Below are 14,702 nucleotides of genomic sequence, written 5' to 3'. Positions count from 1 at the left end.
TCCCTCCATAGTGCAAAGTATCTTAGTAATAGTGTCATAGTTTGTTTCATTTATTGCCTTATAGACTCATTTTACCTCGGGAATCGCTATGTTACAGTAACATATTATGTTACTCCAAGCACCTCTCTCCTCATTAAATAATTGTCACATAAGCAAAATTATCTTGGGATGTGTTAAGTTACTATCTAAGTTACCCCCACTATAGCTAGCCTAACTCCAACCTTCCGGTTTTCACCAACAACCCGGGTGTGTTCGTTTGGTCTTCAAACAACGGCTCCACCAGCTTCTAGGGGCTGTTTGGTTGGCTTCCATAAAAACTTGTCACTCGGGCACCAATCCCAGGCGTTGGATTTTGTAGGCCCGAGGCCAGGATCGTTGCCAGAGTAAGGACCTGCCTATTAGGGCTCCATCCAGACAATCCCTAAAAGCCGGAGCCCAAACAAACCGGCTCCAAACAGCCATGATTCGGAGCGCTCCACGAAATAGGCCCAGAAGCCACAACTGCCATTTCGGGCTTCTCGCAGCGGGAGCTGGCTCCAAATTGGCGAATGATGATTTTACCCTCCCACTAAATTACTATATACACACACCAAATGCCACTACTAGTTCATTCTATTCCCTTCTCCTCCACGCCTTAGAGCATCTCTCGCAGATCCCTTAAACGCCGGCGAACTACGCTTTTCTGGTCGATTTACGGGACAACCCAAAAATCCGGCCAGAGCAGATCCCGCAAAAACGGTCCGACCCATATACCGCCTTCGCATCTGGTATATATGCCGGCGCCCGGCCGATTTAGGGCATCTGTCCCCTTTCTCCCCTTTCCATCTCCGCCGCAAATCCTTCCCCTCCGGCAGCGTTTTGCCGTGGTTTGCTCGACCGGATCTTCGTGGCCATGGCGACAACGGGTGCGGGGCGTGGTGGCAATAGGGGTTTCGACGCCCGTGGGGGCTTCGGGTACCGCAGTGGGTTCGACACTCGCAGCGGCTTCATCGCCCACAAGAGTAGAAACGATGACAAGGCAGGCGGCTCCGACCTCCACCCTCCCGTGCCAGACAGGCAGAGGGAGGCGGAACAATGCTACATCTACGAACGAGTTAACGAAAGGCTACGTAATTAGCCACATGGTAGATTGTGATTAGGATGGGGGGAGGACGGGCACACCCCACTTAAAATCAGGGGGCCGAAGAGAACTATCGAAGGGAAGTTTACGTAGCCTTTCGTAACTTGTTTCGTAGGTGTAGGATTATTGGAGGGAGGCGGTATGCAAGCGCGACGCCAAGACCTGCAGCGCCGGTGCTTCGGCTTGGGCCAACTTCTGCCGCCTCGGCGACATCTTCGATCCGGCGCTGCAGCGCTGTAGGGAGGCGAAGCTCGCTTGGTTCCACGCGAAGGAGGCCACCGCAGCGGAAGATGTAGTTGCGGCCGCACGCTTGTCGACGCTCCTGGAGGAGTTCCAGCTACATGCCATCCTCTGCTCCACGTTGATCTACAACACTCTCCATGGCAACGAGCCCCTGCCCAGCGACAGCGGCTTCGACAAGAACTCCAGCGATGAGTAGATCTACGCTATGATTTTTAAATTTCGGTTATGTTTAATTACAATTTGTACTAAAAAATCCCCTAAGCTATGCGTGTGATGATGAACTCCCCTATGCTATGCTATGTTATGCTTGTTGATAACCCACAAGTATAGGGGATAACAACAGTTTTCGAGGATAGAGTATTCAACCCAAATTTATAGATTCGACATAAGGGGAGCCAAAAAAATATATTTTCAAGTATTAGCAGCTGAGTTGTCAATTCAACCACACCTGTAGATTAATTATCTGCAAAAAAGTGATCAGTAGCAAAGTACTATAGTAGTTTTGATAATAGTAGTAACAGCAATAGTAACGGTAACAGTGGTAGCAATGATTTTGTAATAGTTGAAATAGTAACAACAACAATAGTAACTTAGCAAGAACAATATGTAGAAAATTCGTAGGCATTGGATCGATGGATTCGTTGGATGATATTCATCATATAATAGTCATAACCTAGGGCGATACAAAACTAGCTCCAGTTCATAAATATAATGTAGGCATAAATTCCGTAAATAGTTATACGTGCTTATGGAAAGAACTTGTATGACATCTTTTGTCCTACCCTCCCGTGGCAGCGGGGTCCATAAGAAAACTAAGGGATATTAAGGCCTCCTTTTAATAGAGAATCGGAACAAATCATTAACACATGGTGAATACATGAACTACTGTCACTCCGGGGTTTACGGATCATAACACGTAATAGGTGAACATGACTTGCAAGATCAGATCTAGAACATAGATATAACGGTGAAAACATAAATGGTTCAGATCTAAAATCATGGCACCCAGGCCCAAAGTGACAAGCATTAAGCATGGCAAAGTCATAACAACATAAATCTCAGAACATAATGGATACTAGGGATCAAGCCCTAACAAAACTAACTCGATTACATGATGAATCTCATCCAACTCCTCACTGACCAGCGAGCCTACGAAGGAATTACTCACTCCCTGTGGGGAGCATCATGGAATTGGCGATGAAGGAGGGTTGGTGATGACGAAGATCGAAGATCCTCCTCTCTGGAGCCCCAAACATACTAGATCTGGCCTCCCGATGAAGAACAGGAGGTGACGACGGCTCTGTATCGTGATACGTGATAATTCTTCCTCCCTGATTTTTCTCTCCAAATATAGGTATTTATGGAGTCGGAGTCAGGGTCTGCAGGGCCACCAAGTGGGCACAACCCACCTGGGCGCGCCTGGAGGGGGCGCGCCCTGGTGGGTTGTGCTCACTCAGGGCCCCCCTCCGAGGGTTCTTGGCTCTAGTATTTTTTATTATAAAATAAATCTCCAAAAAGATTCGTTCCTTTCCGAGAACTTTTATTTCTGCACAAAAAAACACCATGGTAGTTCTGCTGAAAACAGCGTCAGTCCGGGTTAGTCTCATTCAAATCATGGAAATTAGAGTCCAAAATAAGGGGAAAAGCGTTAGAAAAAGTAGATACGACGAAGACGTATCAACTCCCCCAAGTTTAAACCTTTGCTTGTCCTCAAGCAATTCAGTTGACAAACTTTTACGAACTCTTTTGCTCTTGTTTACATAAATAAGCTTAAGTAGCACCCAGGTTTTCAGCAAAGATCATGACTAACCATATCAGCAATAACTCTTAAAAATATATTGACTCATATCAATGGCATAATCAACTAGCGAGCAATAATAAGATATCTCAAACCCCAACACTTTGTCAAAACAATCATGATATAATATGACAACAGTGGTATCTTGCTAGCCCTTTCTGGGACTGCAAAACATAAATGCAGAGCATCTCCACAGTTCAAGCAGCGATTAATAAACATTGTAATTCATGGTAGAGAAGATCCAGTCATGATGCATCCAACATTAACTATACAGAATGCATGAGGATGGTAGTAGTGCTCTCAGATCTAGCGCTTATTTGAGAAGGTGATGACTCAACATAAAGGTAAATAGATAGTCCCTTCGCAGAGGGAAGCAGGGATTTGCAGTGGTTCCAGAGCTCATAGTTTTAAAGACAGAGATAAATGCAATTTTGAGAAATGCACCCTTCCTGTTTACATCACGACCGAAAGTTACCAATATCTTCCATGCTAAACACATCAGTGACGGTTCCCAAGCAATAAAAGTAAATGTTTACTCCCCCTCCACCAACAAACACACTCCACGGCTAGCCGAATCCATGGGTACTGTTGGGGATATAACTATTGAGTATAAACTGCCCTGGAGGGGCCGGGTTATGCTCATAGTGACTCACCCGTATTGAAGCCTAAGAAGACATGAAGGATGGCGCTTTACAAGGGAAACTTAATAGCAAGGCCCAAGGCCCAGAGACGGGTTAAGACCCATAGATGTAAACCGCCATGAAGTATATAACTTGTATTGTACGTTAGGAAAGAGTGGATACCGAGCCGGACACGTTTATGAGCCGGCCGGGATTCTGTAAACCGACTGGGCGTCAACCTGTGTATATAAGGGGACGACTCGGCGGCGATTTAGGGACAAGAAACAACACATCGAGAGCCAGGTCAAGCGTATTCGCTCCCTGGTCATCGAAACCCTAGCAATACCACCTCAAACTGGATTAGGCCTTTACCTTCACAGCAAGGGGCTGAACCAGTATAAACTCCTCGTGTCCTTTGTCCCGATTAACCCCTTTAAGCTAACCTCATTGCGATGGCTCCACGACTAAGTCATCAACTAGGACATCTGTCGTGACAATTCCACGACAGTTGGCGCCCACCGTGGGGCCAGCGCACAGTGGTTTCGAGTTCTTAAAGGGCAGCTTTGAAGGGATCAAGGGGTACGCTGTGGGCCGGATGACTAAGAGTTGTCGTGGCAAGCTCTACATCGACGACGCAGGCTGGGGCCCCGAGGCCGGCTCCATTGAGTACGGGTACCGGGTCCCCTTTGGTGGAATTCACGTCTTCATCGGCAAGATCGGCGAACCGGGCCCTGAGCCGGACATCTGCACCGACATCATCGAGACGGCTCAGCGTGCGAGACCCGCCCGGTTCAGCCTGCCATGAAGCGTGCCTTCGTGGGATTCATCCACGAGGCGAAATCTGAGGATAGATCGGTATCTGGTGGTGAGACCGTCGTTTACTCCGATGGCGAGTCATCTACTGGAGAAATCGAGTCGTTGTATCAACTGCAAGATGGCCAGCTTGGGGGCTATTCCGATGGTGACAGTATTCCGGATCCCTACGAGCCGCCGAACCGAGTCACAATCTTCATGGCCGGTACACAGCCAAGGCAGAATTCCTCAACTGCGGCGGCGTTGATTTCCGCATCAGCAGCGGCAACGACGGCCGGGGCAGGTGGCCCTGCGGGCCCGCCAGCTCAAGTCTTGTCCGGTTTACTTGACGCTTTAGCAACGCTGATGACGGCCAAGGTTAGTGCGGCAAACCGGGACGAGCATAATGCGGAAGTCGCCAAGGTGAGAGACCAGATAACTCAAGCCAAGGAAGACCTGGCAGCCGAGGACGTGAGGATGGCCATGATGCGAGCCGAGTTAGAGGCTCAGGTGCAGCAGATTCAATCAGAGTCTTTCTGGCTTATGCTAGATCAGAACACGTTGAATGATGTCATGAGGAGAAGGCATCAGACCCGCCTACCTTTGGTTTACGAGGCGAGAAACCTCTTCAACACGCCCGGAGCAGGGACCAGTAACCAGGCAGTGGTAAACCGGACTGAAACACCAGGAACGGGGGCGCCGGTTCAACCGTGCACGATGGATCTGCCTCGTCAAGACAATAACCCGCCGCAGCATGTGCCGACGCCGCCGGGTCATTATTCTAACCCCTTGGATAACATGGTCGCTGCCGCTTCACGATTAGCGGCTCTCCCAGTCGAAGGCGAGTCCCCAATAGCGGTTGAGACGCGGCAGGCTAGAGAGCTCCTTCAGACAGCCTTGGCTCAACAACAGGCTTATTCGTACATTCGTGAGAGGATTCATTCCACCCCGTCCCAAGCCGGACTTACAACAGACATATTGATGAGCCGGCCGTGTTGATCTATTGTCAGTACAGTGGGATATTTTGCCCGGACTCCGAGTGTCGTGTTCTCCATAGGGACTAGGCGACAGCAACTATGCTCGGCTAAAGCTAGGTGATAGAATTTAGATGATGATAGCAAGGAAATATAGACCTAAACTAACCAAAGTTGATGACAAACAAAATGAGAATAAGCAATGGAAGGTTCAGATTATCTTCACTGTATTTTTGGTATTTTTGTTTTACTAGAGACAATAAAACACCAACACATGCATACATAGACTACAAAAGGAAATCTACAATAAAAGAACACATATATTACTAGAAAGTATGTAAAAGGGGCAAAAGTAAGATTACGGAACAAGGAAAGAAATTTCACATCACAATCACACTCACATATGTATACATCACAGGTACTTGATATTACAACACAAACATATATAACTAACATACAATGTAACAAAGGGAAGAAGCAATAATGTGACAGGGACAGAAATATATCACCATACAAATATATATTTATATCACAGGTACAAAGCTACCACATGTACTACAAGATGAACTCCTTTATTCAAGAAGTACAGAACACAAGTGACGGGTTTAACTAATTACCACACATAAGAACAGAGGGTCATATGCCACAATTCAATTTTCAGATCAACAATTTAAAACCACACAAGCTTGAGTCTGAAACTAAACATATCATAGCACTAGAAAAATCTGAATATTACATTCAATCTCAAATCTACAGAAATTTAGAGAGAGGGAGATAGCAGCAGCAGGAGGTTGAGGAAGAAGAAGTAGCAGCAGGTTGGTGGGTGAGGAGCAGCAGAGAGGGAGAGAGAAACAGCAGGGGGCGCAAGAAGCAGTAGGAGGGGGCGCAAGAAGCAGTAGCAGGGGGTGTTTGAGACGAAGAAGCAGCAGCAGTAGGTTCAGATAGTAGCAACAGGAACGAGGGAAGGAGCGGAAGGAGTCGGAGAAGAACAACAGCAAGGGGGCGCAAGGAGAGAGTAACAACAACAGGTTCATGGGAGAGGGAGCAGCAACAAGAGGTGGAGGAGAGAAGGAGCAGCAGGGGTTCAGGAAGAGCAACAACAAGATTAGGAGAAGAGGAGCAGCAGCAAAGGGAAGAAGGGCTTCAAGTCCTTGGTCAGTCGATGGGTATGGAGTAGCAGCAAGGTTCACAGGGAATGGCAGAAGAATTCAGATCGGAGGAGAGGAGCATCAGAGGTTTGGGAAGACGACAACATGGGTGCAACAAGGGGAGAGGTCGTGATGGTGCTGGTGGTGGGTGGATGGCGATGAGGTGTGGATAGATGGCGCTGGTGATGGATGTCGATGAGGTGTGGATAGATGGCGCTGGTGATGGATGGCGATGGTGGTGTCTTGCGGGGCTGATGGATGGGAGGCGCACCACCACGCCGGCCTGGCCGTGGCGGCGGCCAGAGCTGGAGAAGGAGGGGTGAGGGAGAGACAGAGGTGTGGCCAGGCCCAAAGGGGATCGGTGGTTAGCGCTAGGGATTTGATCCCACGATCAGATTTGCCACTTTTTGATTTGGCCCTCTTGCTCCCTTCTTTCTTCGCAAGCACATCCCTTCCCTTCTCTAGTTTGGCCCTCGGTTTCTTCTTTCCTTCATGCTCAGGTCCCCCTTCTTTCTTTCCCGTCCTTGTCTTGTATTCTTCGGCCTCTTAGTCAGAATCTTGAGGTTTATAGTGCCTTTGCGCACTTTTTTGCAGAAGAAACAAATGGCGAGTAAATGATCTTTTATATGATTTTCATCCAAATATATCACAGTTCATAGTAAGAATGGATGAACATATATCAATAAATGGTGTATATATGTGCCAAAATTATGTATATGAAATGTGCTTATCAAGTCCCCCGACACTTAAATCTTTACTTGTCCTCAAGTAAAGGCATATGCCAAGAGCAAGATAGTGAATAGTGAGCTGACTAGAGAATGCCAAGTGAAGTAGATCTCTAAACAATGCATGCTTCAGACTTAGTGAAAATTAGTGGTTAGAGTGCTACAAAGCAGTAGGATACTAGTAGACTTGACCATTTTAAACTTTTACAATGATAAAAGAAGATTAGAAAGTTCAAATGCTGATTGTGCCAAAAGGTTCCTAAAGAGAGCATGATCCCGAGAACAAAATGAACTGGAATTAAATCTTGAGATCAAATCACTTATTTACAGAGATAAAGCAATGATTATATTATTATTAGTCTCACCATAGGAACGTACCACCGATCCCGAGAACATGGTATACACCCGGCTCGACCAATTATTAGTTTTTTTGTTTGTCTCCCCAAAGGAACATACCACCGATCCCGAGAACATGGTATACACCTGGTTCGACAATTACATATTTATTTATTAATAGTTACTGCCCAAGCTAACCCGATTTCACATGCCACCGATCCAGGGAACATGGCATGCTACCGTAGGTAGTCAGACTTATCATTCATTATAAGATTTACTTTTTAAAAAAAATGAACAACGCATAAGCATAAAAACAGGAATCCTCACTTCTCCATGTCTGGTTGACATGCTACCGATCGAGGGAACATAGCATGCTAATCCATAGTGGTTAGGTGATTGCTCTCAATGGGAACACACTTAGCACAAATTCAGCATCTAAACATGGTGATCTAGGTGTATCATAGTAAATGCAGAAAATGATGAAATTTTCTAGTGTACTAGGGATTTGAGCACTCAAAACTAATAGTTCTCACTAATTTCAGCCAAGCACGCATGGTGTAGATCACTAGTTTACAAGGCATTTAGAAATCAAGGTCACAAATTCACATCAAGCACGATGCCAAAGGTGAATTTCAGCTTGACAACAAGTAATAACTGGCTCAAGCAACCGAACTAGCAACTGATTTTAGCTTGTATCAATAGATGATATATTCAGATTGGGGTCATGAAACAGCTCACCGGGCTTTATGAAGTAGAACTCGCTCGATCATCTCACATCCTCTTGCATCGTGACTCCTCTCCTTTTGCTTCTCTATCCTCATGCTCTCTATCCTCGTGCACGCTCCAGCTTTTCTCTTCCTTGTATGTGCCCATTGCTTCTCCTCTTCACCATGCTCTAAATCCACTGGGGTCCCAAGGAATGTCATCTCGAACCTGGTCAGCATGTAGTGAACGGTGCAGTAGCAAAAACCTGAAAGAGCACTCGACAAAAGAGACCATACAAGTGAAAGGGGTAATGCCCTCTAAATCATCAATAGAGTACCCAATTACATAAGCATAGCTATAAAGAACATGGCGAGTATGATAGGAATCAACAAGCTCAATACTAACATGAGGATGATATTTATCATTAAGTATAGGTTTGGCATGAGGAAAATAAGTGTGATCATCATTAATATGAGCAATGCCACCAACAGTATATGTATCATCATATCCAAGCAAACACTTCTTCAAATCTAATTTAACAGATAACATCATGCAATGCAAGGTAGTAGCAAACAATTCATATGGACGCATGTCATCGAGAGGATTAGATAAACCTGCTATATCACGCTCTTGTATGACGATGGGCAAATGAATTTCTGGTTCTTCATCTTCAACTACAGGAGCTTCTTTTACTTCTTCAGGAGTGATAGGTAACAGATCTTCGTCTTGATCACTTGGGCATTCAAGCTCTTGGTCATCTTGTTCCTTGTCTTCTAGTTCATCTTCTTCAATCTGAGATATCTCTTCCTCAAGGCACTTGCTATCTTCCTTAGCTGGATATGAAGGTGTTGGAACCTCACATGTATCAAGGGGAATCCCAGAAACACTCAGCTCAAGCTGTGAAGAAATAGTGCTGCCAGCGTTGATGTTCTTCTCAATCTTCCTTACTTCTTCAACTAGCTCTTTTCCACTCTTGATCTTCTTCATTTCCTCTAGTATAACCTTCCTAATAGGATCATCCTCGGCACTCCAAGTGAACTCGAGACTAAGCAATGTGAGCTTGTCTATATCATCAAATTCATCTTGTGTGGGCACTTGCACATGAGATTGCTCGGCGGTTGCTGGAGTTGTTGGTTGACCAAATGGAGGACCATTTAACTCCATTGGCAACATCTCCTGGTGTTGAGGTATATGAGTAGGAGCTGAATAAATCTATTGTGGAGCATAGTTGTGGCTCTCCTCATTGTACCTAAATCCCTGCATATGATTACTAGAAGCAAACGGTGAGATCTCGGGGTTGTTGCTCCTATATGACATATTCTGGTTCTCAGGCCACCCATATGAGTAATTGTTTTGGTATGAGCTAGGCTGTGGGGCGAAGCTCATGCCATAAAAATCGGGAGAGTGAGAGTAACCACGCTGACATTCAGCGGGTGAATGGCCCTGAAATCCACAAATATGGCATGTAGGAGCAACATAAGGATGACCTCTAGAATAAGGATCATAAGAGCTAGGCCTATCCTCAAAAACTACTTCTCGCTGCTGAGCTAAATCATCTAATCGATGGGAAATCTTACTTATCAGTTCTTGAATAGTTTCCGTGCTGTTTGTAGTGTTCCTCGCATCTCCGAGACAATCTGAATAATATGCCATAACCGAGTAGATAGCTCTAACCTGCAAAAGGAAAAGAAAACAAAAAGATACTAGCTAGAACAGGGGTTAGTGGTTAGAGATATATCACAAATATATGGCACAAACTAGAAAAAGAAGAAAAACCTAGTCTATAGCCTAACACAATCGCATGACGCTAATCCCCGGCAACGGCGCCAAAATGATCTATTGTAAGTACAGTGGGATATTTTTCCCGGACTGCGAGTGTCGTGTTCTCCACAGGGACTAGGCGACAACAACTATGCTCGGCTAAACCTAGGTGATAGAATTTAGATGATGATAGCAAGGAAATATAGACCTAAACTAACCAAAGTTGATGGCAAACAAAATGAGAATAAGCAATGGAAGGTTCAGATTATCTTCACTGTATTTTTTGGTATTTTTGTTTTACTAGAGACAATAAAACACCAACACATGCATACATAGACTACAAAAGGAAATCTAAAATAAAAGAACACATATATTACTAGAAAGTATGTAAAAGGGGCAAAAGTAAGATTAGGAACAAGGAAAGAAATTTCACATCACAATCACACTCACATATGTATACATCACAGGTACTTGATATTACAACACAAACATATATAACTAACATACAATGTAACCGAGGGAAGAAGCAATAATGTGGCAGGGACATAAATATATCACCATACAAATATATATTTATATCACAGGTACAAAGCTACCACATGTACTACAAGATGAACTCCTTTATTCAAGAAGTACAGACCACAAGTGACGGGTTTAACTAATTACCACACATAAGAACAGAGGGTCATATGCCACAATTCAGTTTTCAGATCAACAATTTAAAACCACACAAGCTTGAGTCTGAAACTAAACATATTATAGCACTAGACAAATCTGTATATGACATTCAATCTCAAATCTACAGAAATTTAGAGAGAGGCAGATAGCAGCAGCAGGAGGTTGAGGGAGAAGAAGTAGCAGCAGGTTGGTGGGTGAGGAGCAGCAGAGAGGGAGAGAGCAACAGCAGGGGGCGCAAGAAGCAGTAGCAGGGGGCGTTTGAGACGAAGAAGCAACATCAGTAGGTTCAGATAGCAGCAGCAGGAACGAGGGTAGGAGCGGAAGGAGTCGGAGAAGAACAACAGCAAGGGGGCGCAAGGAGAGAGGAACAAGAGCAGGTTCATGGGAGAGGGAGCAGCAGCAAGAGGTGGAGGAGAGAAGGAGCAACAGCAGGGGTTCAGGAAGAGCAACAACAAGATTAGGAGAAGAGGAGCAGCAACAAAGGGAAGAAGGGCTTCAGGTCCTTGGTCAGTCGATGGGTATGGAGCAGCAGCAAGGTTCACAGGGAATGGCAGAAGAATTGAGATCGGAGGAGAGGAGCAGCAGAGGTTCGGGAAGACGACAGCAGGGGTGCAGCGAGGGGAGAGGTGGTGATGGTGCTGGTGGTGGGTGGATGGCGATGAGGTGTGGATAGATGGCGCTGGTGGTGTCTTGCGGGGCTGATGGATGGGAGGCGCACCACCACGCCGGCCTGGCCGTGGCGGCGGCCGGAGCTGGAGAAGGAGAGGTGAGGGAGAGACAGAGGTGTGGCCAGGCCCAAAGGGCATCGGTGGTTAGCGCTAGGGATTTGATCCCACGATCAGATTTGCCACTTTTTGATTTGGCCCTCCTGCTCCCTTCTTTCTTCACAAGCACATCCCTTCCCTTCTCTAGTTTGGCCCTCGGTTTCTTCTTTCCTTCATGCTCAGGTCCTCCTCCTTTATTTCCCTTCCTTGTCTTGTATTCTTCGGCCTCTTAGTCAGAATCTTGAGGTTTATAGTGCCTTTGTGCACTTTTCTGCAGAAGAAACAAATGACGAGTAAATGATCTTTTATATGATTTTCATCCAAATATATCACAGTTCATAGTAAGAATGGATGAACATATATCAATAAATGGTGTATATATGTGCCAAAATTATGTATATGAAATGTGCTTATCACGTGTCAAGTAGTGCGCAGAATCGCAATCCGCCTCGTGGCCATAACCCGGCAGGCGGTGGTGCCGATGCTCAGAACATGGTGGACCAAGGTAGAGCACGATGAGAGGCCGAGCTGGCGGTGTAGTACGCGGCCCGTCAACCTTCTCCGGTTCGTCCGACGACTTCGGTCGAGACAGGTGTAACTTTCAGGACTTCGGGTGTGCTGTGTTTGGCCCCGGCTTTGCGTAACGTACGGTTGCCTAAGGATTTCAAAGGTCCCCGTAAGGTACCCAACTACACTGCCGATTTACCTCCTGAAGCATGGATTGAGAGTTACGAGATGGCGGTGGAACTGTTGGATGCTGATGAGGCTGCATGCGCTAAATACTTCACCATGATGTTGGAAGGGACGACTCGTACTTGGTTAAAGGGATTACCGGCTAACTCCGTTGGGTCATGGCCCGAGTTAAAAACCCGGTTTATCCAGAATTTCAAGGACACATGCAAGCAACCCATGTCAATTGTGGATTTGGCCTCCTGTGTCCAGGAAGAAGGTGAGTCGACAACCCATTGGGTGCGCCGGGTTTCAACGATCCTGCACTCATCGGACCGGATCAATACCGATTCAGCAGTCTTGACGTTGGAGAAAAATTGCCGTTTTACGCCCCTCAATCAGAAATTAGGGCGGCTAAAACGCCACTGCAATGACATGGGGACGCTCATGGCGGCTCTGGTAAAATACGCTGACTCTGATGGTACCAAGGACCCCGTGTCTGACGATGAAAAGACATGAAAGGGAAAGAAGAGCAGCAGCACCAGAGGGCAGCAGCATAACCCGGCGGCGAATCAAGGAGGTAATGGTAAGCGCAAAGCTGGTAATAGTTTGGACTTTTTGGCAAATACCAATGCACAGAATAATGGCCAGGGTCATAAGGGTAGACCACCCCCACAGACCGAGGATCGGGCATTAATCTTGAGCCTCTATTGAATCAGCCCTGCCCAAGGCATGGTACGCGACAAAGACCGTCTACTCATCTCTGGAAGAATTGTTTCATTATGAAGGAGTTCAAAAATTCAAATCTTTTTCAAGGTAACCATGGACCGGGTGGCGGTTCAGGATCTGGTTCTTAGGGTCCGAGTTACGGTGGTGGCGGTTCAAGCTCTAGGTTCCAAGGTCAACAAGGTCATCAAGGTCATCAAGGCAATCAAGGCAATCAAGGTGGCTACCATCAACAGTCAGGTCAGGGGAATCAACAACAGCAGTCTGGGTATCAGAGTAACCCAAAACAGTTGAATAGTGGGCAGTACCACGTCTTCACCACGAGTTTGTGCAAGCAGGATCAGAAGCTTCATAAAAGGGCAGTAAACTCCATTGACCCGGTTGTGCCCCGTTACTTGCGCTGGTATGAGCAGCCCATTGTGTGGAGTCGAGAGGATCATCCGCCCCGGGTTGATAATCCGGGTCATCTGGCATTGGTGGTTGCACCTCAGGTTGGAGGGTATAAGTTCATCAAGGTGCTCATGTACGGAGGGAGCAACATTAATATCCTTTATTATGAAACCTTCCGTCGCATGGGGTTGACAGATAAGAATCTTAAACTGCCGAACACTATTTTCCATGGTGTGGTGCCTGGTAAGTCGGCGTATCTGGTTGGTAAGATAACTCTAGAAGTTGCTTTTGGAGATGATCATGATTCTAGATCAGACACATTGACCTTTGAGGTGGTGAAAATCAAGAGCCCTTATCATGCCCTGTTTGGACGGCCGACTTATGCTAAGTTCATGGCAAGGCCCTGTTATGTTTATCTGCAGCTCAAAATGCCGGGTCATAAGGGGACCGTCACGGTGCATGGGAGCCGGAAAATAGCTTTGGAGTGTGAAGAAGGTGACGCGACTTATGCTGAGTCGGTTTGTGCAACGGAGGAGTTGAAGTTTTATAAGGATAATGTTGATCCCGCGGACATGACTTCTTTGAAAAAGCCAACTACAGAGCATGATCCGGCCCTGAAGTTTAAATCGGATGATGAGACTAAGCTAGTTGTCTTCGTTCCCGGCGATTCATCCAAGCAGTTCAGCATTAGCGCTAATTTGGATCCAAAATAGGAAAGCGCACTCATCGAGTTCATTCGTGAGAACCAAGATATCTTTGCATGGAAACCTTCTGACATGCCAGGTGTACCGAGGGAACTCGCTGAGCACACTCTCAATATTGATCCCAAGTTTAAATTGGTCAAGCAGTTTCTTCGGCGTTTGAATGAAGAAAGGCGCAAGGCCATTGGTGAGGAGGTAGCCCGACTCTTGGCGACTGGGTTTCTTGTCGAAGTTTTTATCCTGAGTGGTTGGCTAACCCGGTGTTGCTACTTAAGAAAAATGGCACTTGGCGCATGTGTGTGGACTACATAGATTTAAACAAGGCTTGTCCAACGGATCCTTTTGCTCTCCCTCGTATTGATCAGATTATTGATGCTACGACGGGTTGTGAGCGGTTGAGTTTTTTGGATGCTTACTCTGGTTATCATCAGATCAAGATGGAAGTTAAGGACCAGGAGAAGACATCTTTTATAACTCTCTTTGGAGCCTTCTGCTATGTGTCTATGCCGTTTGGGCTCAAGAGTGCCCAGGCGACGTACTAGCGATGTGTGC

General features: G+C 46.2%; 1 protein-coding gene across 1 annotated transcript; it reads right to left on the bottom strand.

Moving 5' to 3' along the window:
• Positions 1-8,616: 8,616 nt before the first annotated feature.
• LOC147960599 (uncharacterized) lies at positions 8,617-9,649 on the bottom strand. Its single transcript, XM_087535649.1, has one exon. It carries the CDS (start codon positions 9,632-9,634, stop codon positions 8,642-8,644), a length of 993 nt encoding a protein of 330 aa, XP_087391775.1. The 5' UTR covers positions 9,635-9,649; the 3' UTR covers positions 8,617-8,641.
• Positions 9,650-14,702: the final 5,053 nt, after the last annotated feature.

This window comes from Triticum urartu, chromosome 7A, assembly GCF_056163025.1.
Source record: "Triticum urartu cultivar PI428250 chromosome 7A, HENAU_Tu73, whole genome shotgun sequence".
NCBI lineage: Eukaryota > Viridiplantae > Streptophyta > Magnoliopsida > Poales > Poaceae > Triticum > Triticum urartu.
Note: the sequence above shows the minus strand (reverse complement) of the source record. Positions and strands in the feature narration are given on the sequence as shown.

What these genes read in the sequence shown, in the direction of transcription:
- LOC147960599 (XM_087535649.1), bottom strand. Translation starts at nt 9,634, where the DNA reads ATGTTGCCAATGGAGTTAAATGGTCCTCCATTTGGTCAACCAACAACT.